General features: G+C 40.6%; 3 protein-coding genes across 3 annotated transcripts; 2 read left to right on the forward strand and 1 right to left on the reverse strand.

The window, feature by feature from the left end:
* The first annotated feature begins 257 nt into the window (after positions 1 to 257).
* Positions 258 to 1,361, forward strand: LOC140184231 (protein MAIN-LIKE 1-like). Its single transcript, XM_072234540.1, has 4 exons — positions 258 to 385; positions 476 to 532; positions 646 to 733; positions 828 to 1,361. The coding sequence occupies exons 1-4, from the start codon at positions 258 to 260 to the stop codon at positions 1,359 to 1,361; spliced, it is 807 nt and encodes a 268-aa protein (XP_072090641.1).
* A 1,085-nt stretch (positions 1,362 to 2,446) lies between these two features.
* LOC112795243 (uncharacterized) lies at positions 2,447 to 3,768 on the reverse strand. Its single transcript, XM_025837183.1, has 2 exons — positions 3,664 to 3,768; positions 2,447 to 3,565 (listed from the first exon to the last, which is right to left on the reverse strand). Exons 1-2 carry the CDS (start codon positions 3,766 to 3,768, stop codon positions 2,447 to 2,449), a joined length of 1,224 nt encoding a protein of 407 aa, XP_025692968.1.
* Positions 3,769 to 9,911: 6,143 nt separating this feature from the next.
* Positions 9,912 to 13,097, forward strand: LOC112795244 (uncharacterized). Its single transcript, XM_025837184.1, has 2 exons — positions 9,912 to 12,235; positions 12,329 to 13,097. The coding sequence occupies exons 1-2, from the start codon at positions 9,912 to 9,914 to the stop codon at positions 13,095 to 13,097; spliced, it is 3,093 nt and encodes a 1,030-aa protein (XP_025692969.1).
* Positions 13,098 to 13,901: the final 804 nt, after the last annotated feature.

Below are 13,901 nucleotides of genomic sequence, written 5' to 3' on the forward strand. Positions count from 1 at the left end.
CGCTTCAGGACGTCGCATACCATCTGGGGTTGCCAGTGGACGGAGATTACGTCAGTGGTTGCCTGACAGACTTCCACCTTTACATTGAGGGTGGGAGGCCAGCTTGGCAGTGGTTCCGTGAGTTGCTTGGTGTTTTACCTCCCGAGAACCAGGTGCAGAAATTCGCAGTCAACTGCACGTGGTTCCAGGAGACATTTGGAGAGTGTCCAGACGGGGCTGATTAGGAGACAGTTAGGCGCTTTGCCCGTGCCTATATCATGATGTTATTGGGCACGCAGCTATTTGCCGACAAGTCTGGCAACCGTATACACATCAGATGGTTACCCTATGTTGCTCGGCTTGAGGAGATGGGTCGCTACAGTTGGGGATCGGCGGCACTAGCATGGTTGTACCGGTGCATGTGCCGGGTCGCCAACAGACATGTCGTGAAGTTAGCTGGCCCTTTACAGTTACTGCAGTCTTGGATCTTCTGAAGGTTTCCTTCTTTTAGGCCGACTGGGTATGATGAGCTTAGCTGGCCCCTTGCGTCGAGGTACCGTTATTGTTTTGTATTATGTATTCTTATTGTATTTATTTTCGATTATGAAAGCAATTTCATTGTAGAGTGAGTCATGAACACATTAGAATGTTTCACCTCTTACGCAGATGGTCTGGTTACAATCCTGGGATTAGCAACAAGAGACCTCAGGTACAGATGGCTCGCCTGAAGATCGACTTGTTACAGGCTCGGGATGTAAGTACGCTGGGCACGTATCTATATGCAGACGTTCTTTCAGTTTATATTGTCTAACAGAACTCACAATATGGTTTTATCTGGTTTTTTTCAGTTCGTTTGGATGCCCTATAGCGCACTCGACGTCATCCAGGTTGTCCATTCGGAGGTATTGGAGCATCGGCATACGATGTTATGGCGGTGTAGGACGTCCCTGATTTATTTTGCGGTGGTCGAGTGGCATCAGGTTGATAGAGTTTTACCGCAGTTTGGGGGAGTCCAGCCACTACCGCGTCCCGCCCTGAACATCGACTTTTTGATGTCGAAAGACGGGAGAGGAGGTGACCGTTGGTTCCCGGCGCACTTAGCTGAGTGGCATCTTCACTGGCAGGAGCGTGCGGAGCACATTTTACAGTTCGACATCGTGCCCGACCCCGGTCCCTCGCATGATTTCTTGACATGGTGGTATCAGCACGGAAAGAGATTCCTGTCGCCGGAGATGTTATTGGGGGATCCTAGAGGTATTCCTATTCCGGATGAGGCGATGCAGAGGGGTGCAGGTCGAGTACCAGATATGGACCGAGTCGACGTTGTTCCTGACAGACGTCGTATTGAGAGGAGAGCACGAGTCGGGACACGTCGTAGCTAGCGTGAGTGGAATTGGGTAGATCATGCTATGGATGACGTCCAGGACGCAGTTAGGGGTGGCGTGAGACGGCGTGGTCGTGGAGACAGGAGGAGGGTGCCTGCTGCTAGAGAGGGTGCCCATCAGGCTGGGGGGGTGCAGCTGGAGGAGGTGATGTTGCGGGGGTTGATAGGGCCCATCAGGGCGGGCATGATGGTGAGTGGCATGGATCTGGTATGGGAGATCCCACGACTGACACTGACGCTGGGCTTGGGGGTGGACCTCTTGGAGATTATTTCGTAGGTGTTCCCGGTGACGATCAGACCCTTCAGGAGAGTACTCCATGGGTGAGTCCGGGCTCGATGTTTCCAGACTTCATGACTAGTGAGGGCATTGTGGCCGAGTTCGGTGGACCGCATTTCCTTGAGGATATCCGGACCATCATGCAGGAGGATGAGGCTGCACCAGGACGGGTTCACATGACAGGGACACAGGCACCGCTAGATGTAGATCTGAACGAGCCTGCCACGGTGCCTCCTACGCATACTTTTGCCATGGGTGGGACGCCAGCATCGGCCCATACTTTGGGGTCACATTCAGTTGCTGGCCCGTCATCATCCAGACCGGTGCATGTTCCGCCCAGGACCCCTACACACCCAGTTCCGGAGGACAGCGACGACTCGATTGAGGATCAGGAGCCACTTATATGTAGGGATTACAGGACACGGGTGCCACGCCGTTGTGGCACGGGGTCGCACCTATTTAGATGATTTATGGATTGTGGTGTATGTCGTGTTGTTATGTTTCTATTATGTACCTTCATTGTTGGTTATCAGTGTTATCTATGGTTTCCTTAATATTTTTGTTCATCAAGCAGTTACTTTGATGTTATGTTATGTATTATCAGTCATCCCATCAGATAGTGTAGTTTGTTTTGGTAACTAAATTCCATAATTATAAAGACATTCAACATACATATGTGGTACGAATTACAAGTTTCATCACTTATAGAATACAACTTAGTTTCACATATAACAATAGTTGCTAACTGAAATAAAATACATGTGCTGATGGTAAAAGAAATAAAAACAAACAAACCAACTCTCCCATTAATTCCCAGCAGTCACGCTGGGTCCTCCGGCGTGTGGACAACTACGACGAGTGTGCCCTGGCTGCCTGCAGATGCCACACCTCTTTGGCCGGTTCGGATCTACATCATCCATGTTGGTGCGAATGCGTGTGGATCTTGGACGACCCTCCCTCGCACGCCTCATGTTCGGATCCGGTATAACGGTTGGCCCGGCATAAGGTGGCCAGAAACCCTCCGGAATGGGTGGTGTAAATCCCATCTGATAGACACCGAAAATGGAACTAAGGCGATAGACCTGGTGGACGTAAGGCTGCCATGTAAGACGTGAATAAGCACAGCAGGCCAGTGCGTGAGGACACGGGAAATGAAGTGCTTGGAAGTATCCACAATCACAAGTCTTAGACCCTAGTGAAACCCTGTACGTACCAAGTGAGAATGAACCTGTCGGAGTCGTCTCAGCCACGGTGTACTCCGAGTTATCCCTGTCATAAACAGTCACCGTGAAGCACCTGGCTGTCTTCAGGTTGGCCTCGATACACTTTACTAAGTATTGACTGAATTGTTGTCCAGTACCCATCTGAGCCTCGGCCTCCCTACCTTTACGGACAAATAGCTCAGCCAGCCTTCCGTATGTGGCCTTCACCAGTGAGCAAACAGGGAGGTTTCTTACCCCCTTCAGGATTGAATTGACACACTCCGAGATATTCGTCGTCATGTGGCCGAATCTCCGACCCTCGTCACAGTACTGTGTCCACAACAAATACTCAATTCGGTTCGCCCAGTCACACATTGCCGGATTCTCAGAGCGCAGAATGTCAAACCAGTAGTCGAACTCCACTTCAGTCTTTGCATACGCGGCGTTAACGAGAAGCCTCCGGGCGTCTTTTCCCTTGAAGGTCAGGGCAAAATTCGCTGCCACGTGTCGAATGCAGAAAGCCCTGTATGCAGCCAGAGGTAGCCATCCCCCATCGGGAGCCTCGAGGGCTGCCTTGATGCCGTTATGCCTATCTGAAATAACTAACAAACCCGGTTGAGGTGTCACGTGCTCACGGAGGTGAGAAAGAAAGAAAGACCATGACTCAGCATTCTCACCTTCAACTAGTGCAAATGCCACGGGGAGTATATTGGAGTTTCCGTCCTGTGAAATTGCGACTGGCAACGTTCCCCCATACTTGCCATATAGATGGGTGCCGTCAATACTCACCAACGGCTTGCAATGACGGAATGCCTCGATACAAGGGGGAAAGTCCAGAACAGCCTATGAAAATAAGCCTGAGACTCGTCATGCTGTCCCCCAACTCGAACAGGGCAAGTCCGTAGGACGGCTACAGTGCCAGGCATCGTCAGCTGAACTCCTAACACCCACCGAGGGAGCTCGTTGTACGACTCATCCTAGTCCCCATATATCACGGCAACGGCCTTCTGCTTCGCCATCCATACCCTCCTGTACATTGGCCTGAACCCAAAGTGTGCGGCCGTGGCATTTTGAAGCACCTTGATGTTGACGGCGGCATCAGCCCGAACCATCGGCATAATGAAGGTCACTATCACATGGTAGTCCAGACTCCTATGGTCGCTGGAGATGGAGGTGGCGAGACAGGTATGCGGTCCGTTGTACCGCTTCACTTCCCAGATACCCTTCCGCTGTCGGAGGCTCAACCGAATCAACCATGTGCACCCATTCCCAAACTCAGAACACTTTCCCACATACCTGCGGTAGTCAGACTCAACGACCTTGTACTGGACCCCTCGACGGATTCTATAAGTCTTCACACTCAATAGCGCCTCATCTTTATCCTGAAATTGTTGGCCAACCTGGAACTCCGTCATACCGGCAGACCCTTCCGTATCTCTGGCGCCAAATCCAGAGGCCTGCAAAGGATTTTCGACCTGCCTCATGGCATCCATGTCCAACGATGAAAAATGGGGTGGGTACTGCTGTGTGCCAGAACTAGATCCACCTGTAGCCCTTCCCGGATCAGTAGTTCCAAGATCATCGCCGCTGTCATCAGCGATCATATCCGGCTCGACGTCATCGTCATCTGCGTCATCAAACAAACCCTCACCAACACCAGCCGGTGTAGGACAATGCACTTCGGTGGGAACATGTTCCACATATCGAGCCTCGTCTCCAACAGTGCCGCTCAAATCAACGGCAAACAAAGGGGAGGCAACAGGCTGCATCGGTGGCTCAGACACAGGAACGAAGGATGAAGCAACCGCAGGTCTCGAGCTCGAGCCCGCAACCGCGGCTATAGTATTGGCATTCTGGTTCGAACCACCCGAGCTAGATACCACATCAACCAACTTTGCCAACAACTCTGGTGTCCTTACCTCGGGAAACTGCCTACGACAGAGAAACATAACCTGCAAGTCCTCATCACTCCCGATCGTGAAACAATCATACTTCACAGTATCATGAAGCACCGCCGTTGGAATGCGATAGAAAAACTTCTTAACCCTTTTAACTCCTTTGAGACCGAGCTTCTCCAGCACAGAGCTAACAAGAGCATCGTAGGTGGTTGTCGGCGTCACGATAATACATAGGGGATCATTATCAGTGAACTTCATACCGGACCGAGTTTTCCTCTTAATCGACCCTCTGTGATGTACCAGCACTAGGAAACTATCCTCACTACCCATCTCACCTCTTTGTTGAGAGCAACGTGAGTTCACAGCATATATATACAGCTCCGGTTCATTGTAATTCGAATCAACTAATTTCGCACTATATATATATAATTCGAATCAATTGGATTCGAATTACAATACCTACATAATTCGAAGCAATATGTTTCGAATTACTTCCTTGTTCGGCCTAACCTAGTAATTCGAATTAAGTTAATTCGAATTACTCTACTATAATTTGAAACAATATACACTACAACATTTTTGGCCTAAGGTAACCCTTATTCGAAGTAACATTTAACAAAAGTTGCCTTAAATAGGCAAAGACAACATTTTTGACGTGTTACCTTTGAATAAGGCTAAGATAACTAAATTTTTGGCCACCCACAAAAATTGTTGTCTTTGATATCTAAAACAACACTCAATAAATGTTACAATATAAAATATTTAAGACAACATTTTTAAATAAAAATACAACATTTTATAAAAGTTATAAAAAAAATTAAATAAATAACATTTATAAAAAGTTGCCTAAAATTATTTACAGTTACAAATTTTAGAGGGAAACTTTTCATATTCCCACCAATTATTTTCCAATCAAATAACTTAAAAAAAAGGAAAGAAAAGACACAATGCTCTTCATCAGTTCATCACTTCATTCGTTCATCACTTAGCTTCCTCATTTCATCAGAGATACTCTAACCCTAACATTATAACGCAGACGGCCACACCACCGATCGCCGCTCTCCTCCTCATCGACCGCAACTCTCAATCGCTTTCACTCCAAACGGCGACGGCGCGGTTCTCCCTTTCACGGTCATCGGAACGTTGCTCTCATCCACGGGCTCCTGCGCGGTGCTCTCCTCCACGGGTGTCGGCGCGGTGCTCTCCTCCACGGGCATCAGCGCGGTGCTGTCCTCCACGCACGCTGCTCCACGGCTCCCCCTCTTTCTATCTCGGCTCCAAGTACAGGGTCATGTTCGAGAAACCCCTCTCCTTCTCCCGTTTCCACTTCTTCCCCTGTCTCGCCTTCTCCTCTTTGCAAGGGCTGTAACCCCCCTCCTCCTCCTCTGTTTATTGGTAAGAAAGCTTCTTAATTTTACTATGGAATGAATATTATGAATGTATTGATTGTGAATGAAGAATTGGGACTGTTCTGAAATTTAGTATGTAAATTGAATTTTTGAATGCATGTCTTTTTGGGGCTTCTCAATAATTCTGAATTTAGGGGTTTGCTTTCAATTTTTCTGAAGTTTTCATGTGGATCAACATCTTCCTGGTGCTTTTTCAGTTCCATCTTTTGCTTCTTACTTAGATTTTTTTCAACATCAGGTTGGTAAGAAAGCTTCTTAATTTTACTATGGAATGAATATTCTGAATGCATTGATTGTGAATGAAGAATTGGGACTGTTCTGAATTTTAGTATGTAAATTGAATTTCTGAATGCATGTCTTTTTGGGGCTTCTCAATAATTCTGAATTTAGGGGTTTGCTTTCAATTTTTCTGAAGTTTTCATGTGGATCAACATCTTCCTGGTGCTTTTTCAGTTCCATCTTTTTGACCCTGGTTAAACAAATTCCCACTATTATATTTTTATTGCAGCTTCTATTCTTAAAGCTGTGTTAAGGTACGAAAAGAAGCAGTTTGCGGTTGATGAGACCAGGCGTGATATTTAGAATTGTCCAGTGCCTTCATGCAATGAACCACCAGTATTGACCACTTGGTATGAACTTTTCTTATTGCTTTTTCTCTTTTTCTTATCTTCGTGAACTTAGATAAAACAAAATTGGAAGCATATATCAAGTATATAGTCATCTTTTGCTTCTTACTTAGATTTTTTTCAACATCAGGTTGGTAAGAAAGCTTCTTAATTTTACTATGGAATGAATATTCTGAATGCATTGATTGAGAATGAAGAATTGGGACTGTTCTGAATTTTAGTATGTAAATCGAATTTTTGAATGCATGTCTTTTTGGGGCTTCTCAATAATTCTGAATTTAGGGGTTTGCTTTCAATTTTTTTGAAGTTTTCATGTGGATCAACATCTTCCTGGTGCTTTTTCAATTCCATCTTTTTGACCCTGGTTAAACAAATTTCCACTATTATATTTTTATTGCAGCTTCTATTCTTAAAGCTGTGTTAAGGTACGGAAAGAAGCAATTTGCGGTTGATGAGACCAGGCGTGATACTTAGAATTGTCCAGTGCCTTCATGCAATGAACCACCAGTATTGAGTACTCGGTATGAACTTTTCCTATTGCTTTTTCTCTTTTTCTTATCTTCGTGAACTTAGATAAAACAATATTGGAAGCATATATCAAGTATAGAGTCATCTTTTGCTTCTTACTTAGATTTTTTTCAACTTCAGGTTGGTAAGAAAGCTTCTTAATTTTACTATGGAATGAATATTCTGAATGCATTGATTGTGAATGAAGAATTGGGACTGTTCTGAATTTTAGTATGTAAATTGAATTTCTGAATGCATGTCTTTTTGGGGCTTCTCAATAATTCTGAATTTAGGGGTTTGCTTTCAATTTTTCTGAAGTTTTCATGTGGATCAACATCTTCCTGGTGCTTTTTCAGTTCCATCTTTTTGACCCTGGTTAAACAAATTCCCACTATTATATTTTTATTGCAGCTTCTAGTCTAAAAGCTGTGTTAAGGTACGGAAAGAAGCAGTTTGCGGTTGATGAGACCAGGCGTGATACTAGAGAATTGTCCAGTGCCTTCATGCAATGAACCACCAGTATTGACTACTTGGTATGAACTTTTCTTATTGCTTTTTCTCTTTTTCTTATCTTCGTGAACTAGATAAAACAAAATTGGAAGCATATATCAAGTATAGAGTCCTCTTTTGCTTCTTACTTAGATTTTTTTCAACATCAGGTTGGTAAGAAACATTCTAAATTTTACTATGGAATGAAATTTCTGAATGCATTGATTGTGAATGATGATTGGAAATGTTCTGAATTTTATTTTGATTATGAATTCTGAATGCATTGAATCTTAATTTTTGGGGATTCTTTATAATTCTGATTTTAGGAGTTTTATTTCAATTGTTCTGAAATTTTCATGGCTCTGATTGTTGCTGCTTAGGGTTTTCTGAATTTTTGTGCATCTTAATTCTGATTTCTGAAGCTGTTTTCTGGGGAAAAATACGACGATATGAAAAAACTGTTAAGGTACATCCTCTATATGATTTCACAATTTCTTTTCATTTTGTCAAAATTCTCTAAATTGATGCGGTGAATGCTATGGCTGTAGTTTCATACTTTTGGGTTATTGTAGCCAGCTAATATCATCAATCATCATCCTGATTTAGAATATATCACAATTCAGACCTTATTTATTCTTCTGAATCATATTGCTGTGCCCGTACTTATGTTCTTGATTGTATATATGGTTTTGAATACAAGTATGTGCAATTCCTATTCTCTTTTTTACATAAATTCTTAGATATCACCAAGCATCTAACCTACATCAAGCAGTTAGAAAAATTAAAATCTTAACCCATATAATTCAATGTTACTCTTTATATATATATATATATATATATATATATATATATATATATATATATATATATATATATATATATATATATATATATATAATTTAATCAAAGTTCAATTAGCACAACACAAATTGGGCATGCAAATCATACATTTAATTTATATCAATCAATAGAAATATATAAATCAATATAGAGAGATAAAGGGATAATTAAAAAAATAACCATATAAATTAAATTAAAATACTTGGATCTCAAGACAAACCCTACCTTGAACCTTTTAAATCTTTCAGTTACTCTTAAAGTCTAGTATTATGTTCCATGAATTACAAGACTTTATGTAGTAAAAGTTGTAACTAAAGAGTTATGGAAGCTTGGGTTTTCACTGTATTTTTTTTCAGCCGCTCAAAAACAGAATTAAGTTCATGACATTCCTCTTGGGTTTTATTCATAAATTCTAGGAAACATTTTTTGTGCAGAGAAAGGAACAAGGAATATCTATTTTTGAACTAGAGGATGATATTTGATAATGACATTAATCTATTTTTGTGTTTATCCTCAATCATGCGACATTATATTTTGTGTGTTTGTGCTTAGAAGGCAAGCAGCATGTTTTATTTGATTATTTAAATTGCATAAGCTTTTGTGCTTGTGTTTGTGTTTGTGTGTACTTGGTGCAGGACAGTGACTTGGACTTTTGTTCGATTATTATTTTTTGTTTGATTTTTCTATTTTTCACATGGAGTAATGTAAATTTGATACTTTCTTCTGTTATACAGAAAGATTACTTCAGAGGAGTTTGAAGAACATTAGTGGACATTCTAGGACTTGAAGATTGCAATTTGTTTAGCCATGACTCGGTAAGTTTTTTTTTATCTTACTTATACCTGTATGTTTTCATATGTATATTATGACCTTTGTGCAGTTTTTTTTTTCATGTTGAATGTCTTTATGTGTCTTTTTCATTGTTTCCTAATTTTAATAATAATATTTTTATGTGCCTTTTTTATGAATTTATATACTTACTGTGCATAAACATTATTATTTACATGGTTATTAGTTAAATAGTAGTAATAATATATGAATAATTAGGTTTTCCCAAGACCTAGAGAAAGATTGGATGAGTTTACCGAGAGATAAAGCCGAGTTTAGTAACGGTGTCAATGACTTCTTAGACTTTGCTTACTCCATCGGATACCCACAAGGAGAGGAAATCTTATGCCCTTGTGCAAAGTGTTGTAATTTCTTGTGGCACAAAAGACAAACAATTTATATTCATTTGATTGCCTTTGGATTCATTAATGGTTATACGAGATGGATTCATCATGGGGAAAGCGTAGTCGGCATGGATGTTGATAGCGATAGCGATAATGAGATTGACAGTGAGAGTGAGACTAACTCGTACGACGACATGGACGCCTTGTTGAACGATAGATTTCGGGATGTGGCACAAGCGGAAGGGATAAAAGAAGGTATGAATGAAGATGCAAAGAAATTCTATAACTTGGTTGAAAAGGCTAGCAAAGAACTGTATCCCGGTTGCGACGGGTTTTCTACGTTGTCTTTCACCATCCGATTATACTTGTTAAAGTGTCAACATGGGTGGAGTAATGCCTCTTTTACTTCTCTCTTGGAGTTGCTAAAAGAGGCTATTCCTAACTTAAATATTCCTACTTCTTTCAATAAAGCCAAGACTATGGTGAGAGATTTAGGTCTTGACTATAAAAAGATTGACGCATGCCCGAACGATTGCATGCTATATTGGAAAGAGTACGAGAAGGACACATCTTGTCATGAATGTGGCGCTTCGCGTTGGATTGTGCATCCTATAGTTGAAGCTGATGTTTTGCCTTCAAAAAAATATCACAATATTCCTGTGAAGACGTTGCGACACTTTCCCCTAATTCCCAGGCTTCAAAGACTATTCATGTGCTCAGCAACAGCTAAAAGCATGAGATGGCATGACGAAGAACGCAGAAAAGATGAGAAGTTAAGGCATCCCGCTGATGGACAGTCATGGAAGGACTTTGACAATCGTCATACAAATTTTGCTCTCGATCCCCGTAATGTGAGATTTGGCTTGTCAAGTGACGGATTCAATCCATATCGAACTATGAGCATATCTCATAGCACATGGCCTGTTGTTTTAATGGCTTATAATTTGCCGCCATGGATGTCTATGAAACAGGAATACTTTATGTTGTCGTTGCTAATCCCTGGACCAAAGTCACCAGGAAATGATATAGACATTTACTTGCAACCTTTGATCGAGGAGTTGAAGGAGTTGTGGGAGGTTGGGGTGGAAACATATGATGCATCAAAAAATGAAACCTTCCAAATGTATGCAGCTCTTATGTGGACAATTAGTGATTTTTCGGCTTACGCAATGCTATCTGGTTGGAGTACAAAAGGGAAGCTAGCTTGCCCTTGTTGTAACCATGAGACTTGTTCTAACTATCTTAAATATAGTCGCAAGACATGCTATATGGGTCATCGTGCCTTTCTGCCTGAGGATCATCCATGGAGAGCTAATAAGAGATCTTTCAATGGAAAAGTAGAATATAGGCAAGCTCCACCATTATTGTCGGGTACTGAAGCTTTAAGTCAGTTGGAGTATGTGGATAATTCATTTGGGAAGCTAAAACCAAAGAAAGATGGTCCATGGAAGAAGAGGTCAATATTCTTTGATTTACCTTATTGGCAGTATAACACATCACGACACAATTTAGATGTGATGCACATAGAAAAGAACATAGTTGATAGTATTCTTGGAACTCTCTTGGATATTTCTGGCAAGACAAAAGATCACACAAATGCTCGATATGACTTGCAAGAAATGGGCATTCGAAAGAACCTTCACCCCAAGAAAACAAATGGTAGGAAAAAGGTGAAGCTGGCAAAGGCATGCTACTCAATGACCAATGCTGAAAAGTCAATTTTTTGTGACGTCTTGAAGACAGCAAAGTTGCCAGATGGCTCTGCTTCAAATATTTCTCGGTGTGTGAACCTTTTGGAGAGAAGAATATCTGGTTACAAGACTCATGATGCTCATTTCATGCTTCACTATTTGTTACAAATTCCTATCAAAGGAATACTTCCAGATCAAGTTGCAATTCCTTTGATTCGACTTAGCTCATTTTTTCGTCAATTGTGTCAAAAGTCTATCACATTACAAGAGATAGATCAATTACAAGAGGATATTGTCACAACATTATGCCAATTAGAGAGGATCTTTCCTCCTTCTTTCTTCGACATAATGATTCATTTGCCTATTCATTTGGCTAATGAAGTGAGATTGGGAGGTCCAGTTCAATTTCGGTGGATGTATCCTCCCGAAAGATACATGTGTACTTTGAAGTCCTATGTTCGAAACAGAAGTCGTCCTGAAGGATCTATTGCAGAGGCATATTTGGTTGAAGAATGTTTGACATTTTGCTCGCGTTACTTACATTCTGGTGTCCAAACAAAATTGAATAGACAACCCAGAAATAATGATGAACCTAATAATTCTATGATGGAAACTACAGATGCATTTTCGAATCTATTTCCAAAAAGAGGTGTTTCTTTGGGTGCAAAGAAAGGTGAACCTTTTCTCCTTGACGACAAGTCTCGAGAGCAAGTTCATAGCTACATATTATTGAATTGTCACAAAATAGACGACTATGTTAGGTAAATCATACTAATTCTACTATATTTTGGTATTTTAATTAGAAATTGATAGGTCTGTTTTATACTTACAAATATTATACTTTTGAGTTTTAGTGAGCATGAGACTTATCAACAAGGAACACGATGGATGAGAGCTAAAAACCATAGCAAAAACTTTCCTACATGGTTTAAAACACGTGCTTTGCGGCATGATGTTCCAAATTGGATAAAAGAGCTCTCTAGAGGACCAAGCCAATGTGCAAAAAAATATTCTGGTTATTTTATCAACGGATATAGATTTCACACTAGGCAACGTGAGGTAAGACGCAAGACACAAAATAGTGGTGTTACTTTAGTAGCATTAACGACAAGCTTTGCAAGCACAAAAGATGCAAATCCAATTCATGAAAACGTTTCTTATTATGGTAGAGTGAATGATATCATTGAGTTGGACTACTATGGAAATTTTAAGGTTACATTGTTCAAATGTGATTGGTATGAGGCTAGGGAGGATGCTTATGGCTCGACATATGTGCATTTTAACAAAAAGTGCTATCATGAAGAGCCTTTTGTATTGGCATGTCAAGTGCACCAATGCTTCTATGTGCAAGATGCATTTGATAAAAATAAACATTATGTAATGAAGACTGTTCCAAGGGACATATTTAGCATAAGTGATGAAGTTGCCATTGATGCTGAAGATACTTATGAAAATGAGCCATTTGATAATTCGACGGTTCCTTCTATACCTAATGATGATGGTGAAGTAGACTTGGTAAGGAATGATTTGAATGAAGTTCTAGTCGATGTCGCAAAAGAAGTCTATTTTTCCCAAGAGTATAACACAGGATCGGATGAAGAATATGATTCTGAAGACTTTTGAGTGACTTGTTTCCCTCTTTTATGGTATATAAGTCAAATTTATCGCTTTATGTTAGCAGTATTCAACTTGTTTTTCCTCTTTTATGTTCTGATTGTTGCTTCTTAGAATTTTCTGAATTTTTTTGCATCTTGATTATGAGTTTGTGGGACATATTTTTCTGCATTTTGAATTTTTTTGCATTTTTCTGCCTTTTGAGTGAAGAATATGATTCTAAAGACTTTTTGAGTGACTTATTTCCTTCTTTTATGGTATATAAGTCAGATTTATCGCTTTATGTTAGCAGTTTTCAACTTGTTTTCCCTCTTTTATGTTCTGATTGTTGCTTATTAGAATTTTCTGAATTTTTCTGCATCTTGATTATGAGTATGTGTGGGACATATTTTTCTGCATTTTGAATTTTTCTGCATTTTGAATTTTTCTGCATTTTTCTGCCTTTTGAGTGAAGAATATGATTCTGAAGACTTTTTGAGTGACTTGTTTCCCTCTTTTATGGTATATAAGTCAGATTTAATGCTTTATGTTAGCAGTTTTGAACATGATTTGTTGAATATTGTGATATAGAATTTGGTAATTGTTTGTTACGGTTTACCTCTTCCCCTTATTAGATGCATATGCAATTGTATTTACATGGCTGTTTTAATATTTTTATACAGCAACCTAATGGAAAACGGAGCAACTTCAAAGAGGAAAAGACTGGTAAAAAAGTATCAAGCTCATGCAAAAGTTAAGGAATTTGAAATGAAGGAAGTATCTTCTGCTGCGAAACTAGTTCGGAATTTTATAACCAAAGATGATAAAGGAAGT

This window comes from Arachis hypogaea, chromosome 4, assembly GCF_003086295.3.
Source record: "Arachis hypogaea cultivar Tifrunner chromosome 4, arahy.Tifrunner.gnm2.J5K5, whole genome shotgun sequence".
NCBI lineage: Eukaryota > Viridiplantae > Streptophyta > Magnoliopsida > Fabales > Fabaceae > Arachis > Arachis hypogaea.

Bases quoted from the DNA above. Each gene is read 5' to 3' on its own strand.
- LOC140184231 (XM_072234540.1), top strand. From the start codon at position 258: ATGATGTTATTGGGCACGCAGCTATTTGCCGACAAGTCTGGCAACCGT. The intron at 386-475 runs GTTGTACCGGTG...GATCTTCTGAAG, and splicing joins GGATCGGCGGCACTAGCATG to GTTTCCTTCTTTTAGGCCGA. The intron at 533-645 runs GTACCGTTATTG...CCTCTTACGCAG, and splicing joins AGCTGGCCCCTTGCGTCGAG to ATGGTCTGGTTACAATCCTG.
- LOC112795243 (XM_025837183.1), bottom strand. From the start codon at position 3,768: ATGCCTGGCACTGTAGCCGTCCTACGGACTTGCCCTGTTCGAGTTGGG. The intron at 3,566-3,663 runs GTATCGAGGCAT...GCAATTTCACAG, and splicing joins TGTTCTGGACTTTCCCCCTT to GACGGAAACTCCAATATACT.
- LOC112795244 (XM_025837184.1), top strand. From the start codon at position 9,912: ATGGATGTTGATAGCGATAGCGATAATGAGATTGACAGTGAGAGTGAG. The intron at 12,236-12,328 runs GTAAATCATACT...TTTGAGTTTTAG, and splicing joins AAAATAGACGACTATGTTAG to TGAGCATGAGACTTATCAAC.